The sequence below is a fragment of the Cetorhinus maximus genome, chromosome 11 (assembly GCF_964194155.1).
Source record: "Cetorhinus maximus chromosome 11, sCetMax3.hap1.1, whole genome shotgun sequence".
Classification (NCBI taxonomy): domain Eukaryota; kingdom Metazoa; phylum Chordata; class Chondrichthyes; order Lamniformes; family Cetorhinidae; genus Cetorhinus; species Cetorhinus maximus.
This window is the reverse complement of record NC_135889.1, coordinates 4,316,556-4,330,962: the sequence shown is the minus strand read 5'-3', so window position 1 is coordinate 4,330,962 and position 14,407 is coordinate 4,316,556. Positions and strand designations below refer to the sequence as shown.

At 49.0% G+C, this 14,407-nt stretch overlaps 1 protein-coding gene across 1 annotated transcript in view; it reads left to right on the top strand.

Moving 5' to 3' along the window:
* The window catches only part of LOC144686954 (aryl hydrocarbon receptor-like), a 158,099-nt gene that overhangs the window by 106,123 nt on the left and 37,569 nt on the right, over positions 1–14,407 (top strand). The window contains exon 3 of the mRNA XM_078552800.1: positions 12,050–12,162. Coding sequence (XP_078408926.1) covers positions 12,050–12,162 — 113 coding nt within the window. The remainder of the gene's footprint in view (positions 1–12,049; positions 12,163–14,407) is intronic.

The window sequence follows — 14,407 nt, the reverse complement described above, 5'->3', positions numbered from 1 at the left end:
GATTTGTATGCAATGATCTGCAATGAGTCAGTGTCCTCAGGCTGTTACAGGGAGACACATCAATGGTAACTGGAACAGTGAGGCCAGCTCCAACAGGATGGGCTGAATGGACTTGATTTGTGCTGGATGATTCTGTCTCACATATTCATTTTCAAACATTCATTTAAAAGGAAGAAGGATCTCTCTCCCCTTCTCCTTCTCCCTCTTTCTCTCTCTCTCTCTCTCTTTCCTCCCCCTCTCCTCCTCTCTCCCCCTCTTTTCCTCTCTCTCTCTCTCTCCCCTCTTTTCCTCTCTCTCTCTCTCTCTCTCCCCTCTTTTCCTCTCTCTCTCTCTCTCTCTCTCTGTCCCCATCTTTTCCCCCCTGTCTCTCTCTCTCCCCCCCTTTTCCTCTCTCTCTCCCCCTTCTTTTCCTCTCTCTCTCTCCCCCCTCTTTTCCTCTCTCTCTCCCCCCTCTTTTCCTCTCTCTCTCCCCCCTCTTTTCCTTCCTCTCTCTCTCTCCCCCTCCCCCTCTCTCTCCCCTCCCTTCTTTTCCTCTCTTTCTCTCTCTCCCCCCTCTTTTCCACTCTCTCTCTCTACCCCTCTTTTCCTTCCTCACTCTCTCTACCCCTCTTTTCCTCCCTCCCTCTCTCCCCCTCTTTTCCTCCCTCTCTCTCACCCTCTCTCTCCCCGCCCCCTTTCCCTCGCTTCCCCCTTTTCCGCTCCCCCTCTCTCTCCCCCTCCCTCCCTTTTCCTCTTTCTCCCTCTCTCTCTCTCCCCCTCTTTTTCTCTCTCTCTCTCTCCCCCTCTTTTTCTCTCTCTCTCCCTCTCCCCCTCTTTTACTCTCTCTGTCTCTCTCTCTCTATCTCTCCCCCCTCTTTTCCTCCCTCTTCTCTCTCCCCCACTCCTCCCCCCTCCCCTCTCTCTGTCTCTTCCCCCCACCTTCTCTCTCTTGCTCTTCCCTCTCCCTCCCTCTCTCTCTCCCCCTCTTTTCCTCCCTCTCTTTCACCCCTCTCCCCCATCTTTCCCTCGCTCCCCCCTCTGTCCCCCCATCTCTCTCCCTCTCTCCCCCCTCCCCCTTCCCCCCACCCCCCTCTCTCTCTATCTCTCCTCTCTCTTCTCTCTTTCTCTCTTCCCCCCCCTTCTTCTCTCTTCTCTCTCCCCCTCTTCCCCCCCCCTCTCTCCCCCTCTTTTCCTCTCTCTCTTTCTCTCGCTCTCTCTCTCCCCCATCTCTCTCCCTCCTCCCCCTCCCCCCCACCCCCCTCTCTCTATCTCTCCCCTCTCTTCTCTCTCTCTCTTCCTCCTCTTCTTTCTCTCGCTCTCCTCTTTCCTCCCTCTCTCTCTCCCCTCTCCCTCTCCCTCTCCCTCTCTTTTCCTCTCTCTCTTTCTCTTGCTCTCTCTCTCCCCCATCTCTCTCCCTCCTCCCCCTCCCCCCCACCCCCCTCTCTCTATCTCTCCCCTCTCTTCTCTCTCTCTCTCTTCCTCCTCTTCTTTCTCTCGCTCTCCTCTTTCCTCCCTCTCTCTCTCCCCTCTCCCTCTCCCTCTCTTTTCCTCTCTCTCTCTCTCCCTCTCCCCCTCTTTTCCTCTCTCTCTTTCTCTTGCTCTCTCTCTCCCCCATCTCTCTCTCTCCCTTTCCTCCCCTCCCCCAACCCCCCTCTCTCTCTATCTCCCCCCTCGTCTCTCTCTCTCTCTCTTCTCTCTCCCTCTCTCTCCCCCTCTTTTCCTCTCTCTCTCTCTCTCTCTCTCCCTCTCTTTTCCTCTCTCTCTTTCTCTCTCTCTTTCTCCCTCCCTCTCTCTCTCGCCCCCTCTTTTCCTCTCTCTCTCTCTCCCCCATCTTTTCCTCCCTCTGTCTCTCTCTTTCTCCCCTCATTTTCCTCCCTCTCTCTCTCCCCCTTCTTCTCCACGCTCCCCCTTTTCCTTGCCCCCTCTCTCCCTCTTCCCTCTCCCTCTTCCCTCTCCCCCTCTCCCCCTTTTCCCCCCTCTCTCTCCCCCTTTTTTCCCCTCTCTCTGTCTCTCACCCCCAATCTATCTTCCCCCCCTCTCTCCCCCTGTCTCTCCCCCCTCTCTCTCTATCTCTCCCCCTCTCTCTATCTCTCCCTCCCTTTCTCTATCTCTCCCCCTCCCTCTCTCCCTCTCTTTCTCTCTCTCTCTCTCCCCCTCCCCCTCCTCTCTCTCTCCCCCCTGCCCCGTCCTCAATCTCCCACTCCCTTTCATGATGAGTACCTCTCTCTGTATCTGCCTACCCCCTTCCTCCTGGCGAGTGTCTGCGTGTGAGGAACTCCACCAGAAATAAGCATGGCTTTGCCTTGTGCAGTGACATTAATCTCACAGGCATGCAGGCTGGCTGCTGGCCAGGCCTATTTCCATTAACCTTGGTAGCTAAAATCAGCGACTCAGGCCATTTATGTAAATTTAAAATAAAAAAGAATGAAAACAAAATAGTTCCGATTATGGTTAGAAACAAAATAGGATGAGCTCGAGCCAATGTTATTCTGTGCAGGTAGTACTTGCACAGCCCTCTTGGAGTGTCTGATCCTTTCCCCTACCTCGACATTCGGTGTCTCCCTCTCCTGGCTTTGACCTGAGTACCATACACAAGGCGCTCCCCTGAGTCAGGTACCAACCGAGATGGCCACGCCTGCCTCGGGTTGGCTGAGGCCATGGGTGCCAGTTTTGTGCCCCACCAGCCTTCTCAGGCAAGCCACCAGCATCCTAAGAGCAGCACGCGACCCACTGCCCTCCCAGCCTGAACCTTCCCCCACAAAGCTGGCAGACGTCTCCCTACCCCCCACCCCCCACCCCCCACCTCCAAACATGTATGAGCAGCAGCGGGAGAACACGCTACTTCCATCTACATTGGTGTTCATGCCAGAGGCAAAAATACCATCCAGCTTGTTTTAAAATAGGACCGTCACCACTGGTCCAAAAAAAAGAGTTTATAACATTCACTTAAGCAGAAACAGAAAATACGGATATCCGAATTATCACTGTCATCACCAAACCTATGAGTCATGTTTAGCTCTTGGAAAAACTGCACAACAAATTAGCTTTGGTGTTGCGTGATGCTCTTAATTGAGGGACTTGGATTGTTCTGGGCACCAGTCACAGTATTGTGAGCACCACTAATTTAGTATAATGTTCATGTATATCTACGTGGGGCCCTCATTTAACACGCTCTCGAGTCGGGGTTTAACACACTGCTGGTGGACAGATTAAAATTTTGCGTGTGTGTGTTACCTCATGTTCCTGTAGTTGTGGTTCAATCCCTTTGCGACTGGTTGCTTTTTATCGAGAGTAATGATGGTTGCTCCCGCTTGCTGCTGGTTTGAGCTGCTCCAGCTAGACCTGGACAGGCAGGGATCCAGAATTGACCAGCTCCTTGCAGTTATCACCTGGGGCATTTTACATACTTTCACGGGATGTGGGCTTCGCTGGCTGGGCCAGCATTTATTGCCCATCCCTAATTGCCCCTTGAGAAGGTGGTGGTGAGCTGCCTTCTTGAACCGCTGCAGTCCATGTGGTGTAGGTACACCCACAGTGCTGTTAGGGAGGGAGTTCCAGGATTTTGACCCAGCGACAGTGAAGGAACGGCCGATATATTTCCAAGTCAGGATGGTGAGTGACTTGGAGGGGAACTTCCAGGTGGTGGTGTTCCCATCTATCTGCTGCCCTTGTCCTTCTAGATGGTAGAAGTGGGTTTGAAAGGTGCTGTCTAAGGAGCCTTGGTGAGTTCCTGTAATGCATCTTGTAGATGGTGCACACTGCTGCTACTGTGCGTCGGTGGTGGAGGGAGTGAATGTTTAAGGTGGTGGATAGGGTGTCAGTCAAGCAGGCTGCTTTGTCCTGGATGTTGTCAAGCTTCTTGAGGGCTGTTGGAGCTGCACTCATCCAGGCAAGTGGAGAGAATTCCATCACATTCCTCCTAGTGGTATGGTTAAGATCACAATCTTAGCAGACAGCGACAGGAACCTCCCATCTCCAAATCCCTTGTCCGTATGAAACAGTGAGGATCACTTTAGCTAGCCCCCAGGCTGATTTGTCAAGCTCTGACATTCCATAGCCAATTTGGCACATTTCTCTGCTTTATTGTAAGATGGGATCTGGTGATTTTATATTGCACACACAGTCTTGGAGACTATGACAGTGTTAGATTCCAAGCGGTAACAAGTCTGCTACGTGTGAATGGGTCACTTTGCTTTTCTCAAACCCCCCTCAGAGATAAAGTATGTCATTTTTGGACCAAGTCCCCCATTGAAGGCAGAGATGAGAAGGATTTTTTTTTTCTCTCAAGTGGTCATTAGCTTTGGGAGTTCTCTTCCCCAGAGAGCAGTGGAGGCTAGGCCGAGAATATATTCAAGGCCGAGTTAGTCAAGTTTTTGATCGACAAGGGAGTCGAGGGTTATGGGGGAACAGACGGCAAAGTGGTGTTTAGGCCATAACCAGATCAGTCATGATCTCATTGAATGGTGGAGCACGCTCGATGGGCCGAGTGGCCTACTCTTAACCTTTAATTGTTGAGCTTATCTTCGTCCCTGACAGGACTGTGTGATGTTGATACTCATGATCCCCAATGGCTGGATGGGTAAATACACCAGGAGCAGCGAGACCCCGGGTTCTACCCCTCCCTTATCTGAGACAGCCTGGTGGATTCTGCCGGTTTTGAGCACGTATTTGACTTTGATATCTCAGAGCTGGAATGAGAATTTAAAAAGAACGTGTTAGGCGGGGCTCCTCCTCCTGGGAAGCGTGTCGGGGGTCCATGGCGTTGACCCCGCACCCCCCCCAACGATGTGCTAACCCACAGTCACAGTGAGGTCACGCATGAGGGGCTGGGTCTTATGGGGTGTTGTGGTCACCCCACCCCCAGTTCAAACGTTTGGGGTGGTGGGGTGGTGGCGGGTGGGGGGCAGTCCCGATGGCTGCCCCACAACAATTCAACACTGGGAGTTAATTGCTTTAAGGCAGGATGTTGACCGGCATCTCTGCAGGCCTTACAGTACCACCAAGAGCCACTGCCGAGGGGCCTGGACTGACAGGTCAGTCCCATCTCGGAAGGGGGAGGGGTTGCCAGCAAGGGGCATATGTGGGGGTAGTAGGAGGCTGGGTTCTTGAGGCTGGGATGGATAGCAGGGGGAGTTGGGGAGAGACAGATTTAAAGGGGAGGGGCTCACCTCGCAGGGGTTGCCTTTGACGGGCCCAGGGAGCCTCCAAAGGATGTCCCCCCAGTTGGCCGATACTAGGCTGTGTAGCGGAAGCTGCCAGGCTTCCCGTATGAAGTGGGCCTCCCCTTAACTGGCCACTTATAGGCCTCAATATAGGCCCAAGGGTGCGTGCGCCACCCGAGGCTAACTAACCCCTCCCCCACTTCCCCTTCTCACCGTTAAACTTCGGTCAGGTCAGGGGTGGGTGGACATGTGGTGGGAAGGATTTCGTATTCCACCACCCCCCCCTCACCTTCAAACCTGCCACTGTGGGGAGTGTAAAATCCACCCTGAGGAATGGGAAACTGGGCAAGAGAATAACGTTCGGTCAGCACCATGGAAATGTACCCCAGCCTGAGCCAGCACCTTTGAGAGAGAGAGAAGAGAAGAAACGTGTATGAGAAGGGAAGAAATTGTGATCCCCCCCTCCCCTATAATTAATTTTCATAATATGCAATTAAATAAACTTTGCTATTGAAAACCCTTTGCCCAAGTGCTGACACGATGCATTCAGCTTTCTGTGTCATGCGTAGACTCGCACAGACTTGCTTGGAAGTAAACTGTGGCTAACCTAACACGCCCTGAAGATTGGGAGAGCAATTGCTCTTTGAAAATATGCACAGTAAAATCTCAAGGAGGCTAAGATCAGAAGCAGCCTGCTTTTTTGCTTGTGCGTGTGTGCGTGTGTGCGTGCGTGTATGTGTGTGTGCGTGTGTGGCTTTGTCCCAACCCTGTGGGTCAGGACTGCAGGACATAAACTGATGTCGAAAAAAACTGTGTCGGCATGTGAGAGATTATCCCCTCCCCCTCGCACTAAACGCAACCTCTTCTGCCAGTTCCCGGTGCTACTCCCGATTACCTGCTGCTGGAGTCCAGCTTGGAGCGTTTTCTTCCCAACTTGAAACTCGCGGTGTACGCTGACTTGCCGCCAACACCCTCCGACCCGAAACCTTTGCTGCCATGTACAACTTAACGGGAAAGGATTTTTTGTTTGACATCAGAGGTAGTTAGTGCCTGGGCCGGGAGAAAGAGACTTCAGTTCCGAGGTGAAATTTGGGGGTGCTGCTCAGACCCATGTAAACCGGTAAAATTCCCAACGTGTTTGTTTTTTTTTTCGAACTGGCTCCGTGTTTCTGACGCTCAGCTGATGGCCTCGTTTCAGACTCTCGCATGGCAAACTATCGGAGCAGCAGCTGACTTGGGGGTTGATGTAACGTTGGCCTGGCCTCCTGTTTCCTGGTCTTGATCCTCCTCAGCTTTAGTTCTCCGCGCTGGCTGTGCTTAGAGGCTTGAGCGAGCCACGTGTCAACTATGGTGAATGAGGGAGAAATCTCGAAAAATAAGGAAAAATAACTTTTGGTTGTAGTTCTGTAAAAGCGTCCCCTGGAGAAAGTTGAGTCTCTCGATCGAAAGGTCAACATCTAATTCTATTCTGGTAGCTATAGCTCAGTGTTCATGCTGAAAGTCCCAGTAATATACACTGCAGTGGTGGCCCCTGCAATCTGGCTCAATTTTTAAGCTAAATCGCAGGGGTGCAAAACATCTGAAATGACTCTCCTTCTGCTTCTCTTTGGAGAAAACGAGTGCACACATGGGATAAGGAGAGTTTATTTGGGCCTTTGTATTCTGCCTCTTAACAGGATGGTCATCCACGCTGACCCATCTCCTGAAGCCCAGCTGAAATAGTCCTTAAGCCTCTAAGGTACTAAAATAGAACTCCTGAACATTCATTCGCTCTCTGGTCTGAATCGCTATTTAACCCAGCCCGCTACTGATCTAACATTCTCTCCCTTTTCCTCCCTGTAGCCCACTCTGCACCACCCACCCCCCTCCCCCCAACTTCTCCCTCCTGTTTTACTGTCAGCTGCGACGCAGGAGCTATTGTATTCTGGAGAACATTTGATCATCTTGACCTTTATAAGACATTTTAAATTTATTCTCGGGCTCTCTCTGGCAAGGCCAGCATTTATTGCCCATCCCTAGTTGCCCTTGGGAAGGCGGGGGGTGAGCTGCCTTCTTGAACTGTTGCACTCCATGTGGTGTTAGGTACACCCACAGTGCGGTTAGGGAGGATTTTGTCTCTGTGGCAGTGAAGGAGCGGTGATGTAGTTCCAAGTCAGGGTGGGCAAACAGGATTGTGGGGAGAGCTCTATCCTGTGTTTAGAAGTTGACATCACCAATATAAAGTCTTTGTTCTGAAGGATACTAGGATAGTTTTTTTTCCCTTAGTGGACCAGCAGAGGAAAATTTGAACTTCAGATCTGTCTAGACTCAATTATTCCAATCCACTCTTGGCTGGCCTTCCACCTTCCAACCTACATAAACTTGAGCTCACCCAAAACTCTGTTGCCCATGTCTTAACTCACACCATATCCCATTTACCCATTACCCCTGTGCTCACGGACACACATTGGCTCCTGGTCAAGCAACTCCTGGACTTTACAATTCTCATCCTTGTTTTCAAATCCCTCCGTGGCCTCACCCCTCCCGGTCTCTGCAGCCCCCCCACAATCCTTCGAGACCTCTGCGCCCCTCGAGTTCCGGCCTCTTGAACAGCCCTGATTTCAATCGCTCGCTATTGGCGGACATGTCTTCAGCTGCCTGAGCCCCCGAGCTCTGGGATTCCCTCCCTAATCCTCCCCGCACCTCTGCCTCCCTCTCCTCCTTTAAGGAAAAGTACCTTTTTTGATCAAGCTTTTGGCCATCTGCCCGAATATTGCCTTATTGGGCTCGGTGGCAAATTTCGCTTTATAATGCGCCCGTGAGGCACCTTGGGGTGTGTTTTTACATTAAAGGCACCATATAAATGTAAGCTCTTGTTGTGTGTCGGTAAATTGAAGAGTGCAATGCTCAGGTTAAGTTAAGTCCACCCTGGTGTGGGTCATGGATTTTATGGTGACAAGAATTTGCGTTCACCTCACTTGGTAATCATAGAACCATAGAACCATAGAACACTACAGCACAGAAAACAGGCCATTCGGCCCTTCTAGTCTGTGCCGAAATATTATTCCACTAGTCCCATTGACCTGCACCTAGTCCATTACCCTCCAGACCTCTCCCATCCATGTATCTATCTAATTCATTCTTAAAACTTCAGAGTGAGCCCGCATTTACCACGTCAGATGGTAGCTCGTTCCACACTCTCACCACTGTCTGAGTGAAGAAGTTCCCCCTAATGTTCCCCCTAAACCTTTCCCCTTTCACCCTAAAGCCACGTCCTCTCGTGTTTATTTCTCCTAATCTAAGTGGAAAGAGCCTACTCGCATTTACTCTGTCTATACCCCTCACAATTTTGTAAACTTCTATCAAATCTCCCCTCATTCTTCTACGCTCCAAGGAATAAAGTCCTAACTTGTTTAATCTTTCCCTGTAACTCAACTCCTTAAGACCCGGCAACTTGTTCATTTGTTGAAAGACAGGGCAGCTCTGTTCCAGCTCTGGAATCGTGTGAGATTTTAGGTTTAAGAATCCCCTTGCACACAAGAGGGGAAAAAAAGATTGAGAGTGCATTTAGCTGGTGGATGAATCTCAGCATTGTTCCTCTTAGTGCTTGCACCCTCTCAGCAGAGCGGTTCAGCCTCTCAGTGCTCGACATGTAGAGACTAGTCAATACAGGTAGATGGAATCCTGGAAGACGCAGGTATGTAGGTGCAACAAAAATTGGAGAGAAAGACGTTGCAGTGTATTCAGACATGAAAAAAGCCAGCGCTATGATCTCTGTAACATTACGGGTTGTAAAAATCCTTCCCAATTTCCAAGTTTCACCCCCTTAGCTTGACACCCAGTCCAAACTGGAGCAGGCAAATTGCAATGATAGGTAGAGAAGTTGGTAGTGGAGGAGGTATCCTGAAATAAACTTTGACCGCACTCTTCACAGGGTCATCGACAGGAGCGTCGTTTACCTTGAGGGGAGCCCCCAAGCAAAGGTTTGGGTCGGGTCTCTGATATCAATAATGTCGAGAGCATTAAACTTATCACTGAATCCACTCGGGGCCTCTGACCCGCACGGTTCCGATGTTTCTCCTGAGCATGTGTGGTCCCCAAGCCGGAGGGCTGCCCAGTTTTGAAGTACTATGGCGCTGGTTGGCAGAGTGTGCAGAGACAGCCCATCCTTTGCCCCTCATTTCAGTGCAGTTCAAAGCCACGAGGACCAGGAGCCAGTCCATAGGGTCGTGACTGGACCAGAATTTCAGTCAGGACCACAGTCGCTGGGTTTGAACGAACTCATGGTGAGAGTCTCTGGAGGGCCCCAAAACGTTTCTTAGTCCTGAATAACACGTTTTCTGCCCCATTCTCGAGCCCACTCGTAGCTGGTTCAATTCTGTCACACACACAAAAGGCAAATGCTGTGGAGAGGTTAAAGAACTGGAGTTCATTTTCCCAACTGTGACATTGTCTGTTAAAATCATGGGAGCAGAGAAGGAGACCATTCAGCCCATCGAGTCCATGCTCGATGTTCACCTCCTGTGAATTTGAACGAGTCGATCATTTATCACACATTTTAAAAAGGGGAGAACAGAGAGAGGCTTTTCATTCAAAAATACCCAAATGCAATTAATTCATGTGCCTGGCAAGATCTTCAGAGGTCTTAGTTCGTTGGAGGCTGTGTCTGATGTACAGAGGTCAGCACAGACTTGTAAGATCAAAGCTCAAATGGTTGAAAAATCATTGGGATCTGCACTGAGTGCTTGAATTTCATTTACAGTTTTGGACATTTCCATAGCTCCTTGCCCATGTTTTGTCTCTCTTGCACTGAAAGTGTAGACACATACCAGGGTGCAATCAGACATAAGGAAAAAGCTTACATCTCCGCTAAGTTGAGTGTCAGGACAGATGATTGGACAGAATATAAAGAACAGCAGAAAATGACTAAAAGGTTAATCAGGGGAAAGACATTAGAGTATGAGAGGAAGCTAGCTAGAAATGTAAAAACGGATAGCAAGAGTTTCTACTTACTCTTTTCCTTTTTAAGTACCTGTACGGCGAGTGTTGGTCCTCTACAGAGTGACAGTGGGGAGTTAATAGTAGATTATAAGGACATGGCAGAAGGAATGAACAAATATTTTGCTTCTGTGTTCACTATAGAGGATACAAAAACATTCCAGTAATAGCTGTAAATCAGGAGGTGAACGGGAGATAGGAACTTGGTGAAATTGAAATCACTAGGGAAACGGTACTGAGCAAATTGATGGAGCTGCGGACTGGCAAGTCTCCGGGTCCCGATGGACTACATCCTAGGGTCTTAAAAGAGGTGGCTAATGAGGTACGCTGGTGTTAGTTTTCCAAAATTCGTTAGATTCTGAAAAGGTCCATCAGAGTGAAAAATATAACCCCTCTATTCAGGGAGGGAGGCAGAAAACAGGAAACTATAGGCCAGTTAGCTTGACGTCTGTCATGGGTGTGTTATTAGAATCGATCATTAAGGAGGTTATAGCTGGGCACTTAGAAGGGTTCAAGGCAATTGGGAAGAGTCAGCATGGTTTTGTAAAAGGAAAATCACGTTTAACAAATTTATTGAAATTTTTTGAAGGAGCCTGTAGATGTGCTGTACTTGGATTTCCAGAAGGCATTTGATCAGATGTCACATCAAAGATTATTACAGAAAATAAGTGCATGGTGTAGTGGGTAACATATTAGCATGAATAGAAGATTGGCTGGCTGGCAGAAAGCAGAGAGTATGCATAAATGGGTCTTTTTTTGATTGGCAGGATGGACGAGTGGAGTCCCACAGGGGGTCTGTACTGGGGCCTCAACTTTTTACGATTTGCATCAATGACTTAGATGAGGAGAATGAAGACATGGTAAATTTTCAGATGACACAAAGATAGGTAGGAAAGCATGTTGTGAAGAGGGCATGAGGTTGCAGATGGATATAGATAGATTGAGTGAGGGGGCAAAGATCTGGCAAATGGAGTTTAATGTGGGAAAATGTGAAGTTGTTCACTTTTGCAGGAAGAATAAAAAAGCAGAGCGTTACTTAAATGGAGAACAGCTGCATAACTCTGAGGTGGAGAGGGATCTAGGTGTTCTAGTACATGAGTCACAAAAAGTTAGTCTGCAGGTACAGCAAGTCAAGATCCTGGAACTCCCTCCCTAACAGCGCTGTGGACGTACCTACACCACATGGACTACAGCGACTCAAGAAGGCAGCTCACCACCACCTTCTCAAGGGGCAATTAGGGATGGGCAATAAATGCTGGTCCAGCCAGAGACGCCCACATCGCATGAACTAAAAAAAATTAGCTGAAGTTTGACCCAGGTTTCCCTGGCTATGCAATGTATATTCACCCAGCAGCCAGTGTATCCTCTAAGCTGTTTTCCCCCCAATCAGAGAATGCTACAACACCCTTTGTTGTGGGGATGTTCAGACTTTGGTTGGAGCTGCTTTCACATTAGGCAGTGCAGTGCATAAGAATTTTGTAAAGTGGAACCATAGAGTGTATTGCATCAGTTGATGAGATATAAGCACCATCGACCCTTGTAAACTGCGGGTTTTAATTAATGTTTCCCATTTACTGTGGAAATTTACATGTGTGAAACGTATGCGGATTGTGGATGTGACGGAGTTTCTAGAAGCTGTTAGATTTGCTCGTGGAGCACAGATAATAAGGAAGGGACAAACAGGCAGGAATTGTACAAATGGACTGTTAGGATTTGCTTGATCTGTAAACCCCTGCCAGTGCTGATTCATTAATCTGCCCCGGTCCGAATAAGCCAATGTTTTATTAAAGCAAAACACTTGGTGACCACTGTCTTTACTCAGTGACTTCTCGTCTGGTTCTAATTCTTTCCGAAAAGAGAAGCATGAATTAATTTATCATCCCCCTGTTCCCTTTCTAAACTGTGTCCATTTTGTTTTGTGTTATTTACAGCAAGCATGAAGAGAAACAAGGTTGGCTGGTCGACAGACAAGATGGCACACTTCCCCGGGAACAGACAGCAGAACGGTCAGCCCCTGCTTTCTGAGGGAGACCTATTGCTCGAGGTGAGGAGTTTAACACGATGCAAGAAAGATGAGGCACCGCTGAGGGGATGGAGTATTCGGGGAGCCGCTCACCATCCCTTAACCTCCGTGGTCCTTTTGTACTGAGAGGTTTAACCAGGTCACAGAGTTGGGAGACATTAGGGGCTTCGCCAGGACTTGGGGCTGAGGAAGAGGGGATCCTAACGTTTCAGTAGTGGAAGGGTCTGGCAGTGCCAAAAGAAGTATTGAGCCCTCGAGCTGATTTTGATGATGATGATGACCAGACCAGTCATTCACTAAATGCATTCTGCATTACAGTGAGGAGTTAGAAGCCTTAGTGGGAGAGTGATAAGTGTAGCAGTTAACAAAAGATTTGGTGGAGATGGAGGAACCTTTTTATTCATTTTTGGGATGTGGGTGTCTCTCAAGCATTTATTGCCCATCCCTAATTGCCCTTGAGAAGGTGGTGGTGAGCTGCCTTCTTGAGCCGCTGCAGTCCATGTGGTGTAGGTACACCCACAGTGCTGTTAGGGAGGGAGTTCCAGGATTTTGACCCAGTGACAGTGAAGGAACGGCCGATATATTTCCAAGTCAGGATGGTGAGTGACTTGGAGGAGAACTTCCAGGTGGTGGTGTTCCCATGTGTCTGCTGCCCTTGACTTTCTAGATGGTAGTGGTTGTGGATTTGGAAGGTGCTGCTGAAGGAGCCTTGGTGAGTTGCTGCAGTGCATCTTGTAGATGGTACACACTGCTGCCACTGTGCATCGGTGGTGGAGGGAGTGAATGTTTAAGGTGGTGGATGGGGTGCCAATCAAGTGGGCTGCTTTGTCCTGGATGGTGTTGAGCTTCTTGAGTGTTGTGGGAGCTCCAGGCAAGTGTAAAGTATTCCATCACACTCCTGACTTGTGTCTTGTAGATGGTGGACAGGCTTTGGGGAGTCAGGAGATAAGTTACTCGCCCCACAATTCCTAGCCTCTAACCTGTTCCTGTAGCCACAGTATTTATATGGGTCGACTGCCTTTGGAATCAATGACAGATATAAACAAGCTGCTTAGGTTAACAGGAGCAATGCTGGCTGGAGGCCAGAAGAGACGGTTGGGAGTTGGAGAGCATTGGTGAGTGAGGTCTTCTGTCAGGGTTGGAGGATGCGGGTTACATTAGACAAGGTAAATAAGGACAGTGAGGGAGGTGAGCTTGTGGCCAGAGAAATCTTTGTCAGTAATAAATATCATAGAGGGAGCAAAGTTGGACAAAATACCCTGGTGAATTAGATACCAGAAACAGTCCAGAGTATGACCATCGCTGGGGTTGTTGATGAGAATAGGAAGGTGAATTAAGAATGGGAGGACAGGAACATAGCAAGGGCTGTTACTGTGGGAGGCTGAACTTGGCACTCAGTACAAAGACAGTGGGAGGGGAATCTTGGTGAAGAGGTTGCCATGGTGGTAGATTTCCATGGCCTTAAATGAGGGGCAGGAGAGATGGAAGAAGGTGCACTGTTTGAAAGAGGAATAGGTATCTGAGCAGATGGCCTTGACCCTCAATGGCAGTGCATGCAGGTTGATGCATACAGTATACCTGAGTTATTGTCAGGTAGAAAGAATTTATATGGCACTTTTAATGAGCTCAGGACATCCCAAAGCACTTTACAGCCAATGAGGCACTTGTTGAGGTATGGTGACTGTTGTAAATGTAGGAAAAGTGGCAGCCAATTTGCACACAGCAAGCTCCCACACACACCAACGTTATAATGATCAGATATTCTGTTTTTAGCATTGTTGATTGATAAATATTGGTCAGGACACCAGGTAGAATTCCCCTGCTTTTCTTCAAAGTAGTACCATGGGATCTTTACATCCACCAGAGAGGGCAGACAGGGCCTCAGTTTAAAGTCCTACCTGATAAGTGGCACCTCCAACACTGCAGCACTCCCTCTGTACTGCATTTGGAGTGGTAGCCAGATATTTGTGCTCAGGAGCAGAGGTTGGATCGACTAGGCCTATACTCACTGGAGTTTAGAAGGATGAGAGGGGACCTCATTGAAAGGTATAAAATTCTGACAGGGCTGGGCAGACTGGATGCAGGGATGATGTTTCCTCTGTCTGGGGGGGTGTCTAGAACAAGGGGTCACAGTCTCAGGATACAGGGTAGACCATTTAGGACTGAGATGAGGAGAAATTTCTTCACTCAGAGGGTGGTGGACCTATGGAATGCTCTACCACAGAAGGCTGTGGAGGCCAAGTCACTGAATATATTTAAGAAGGAA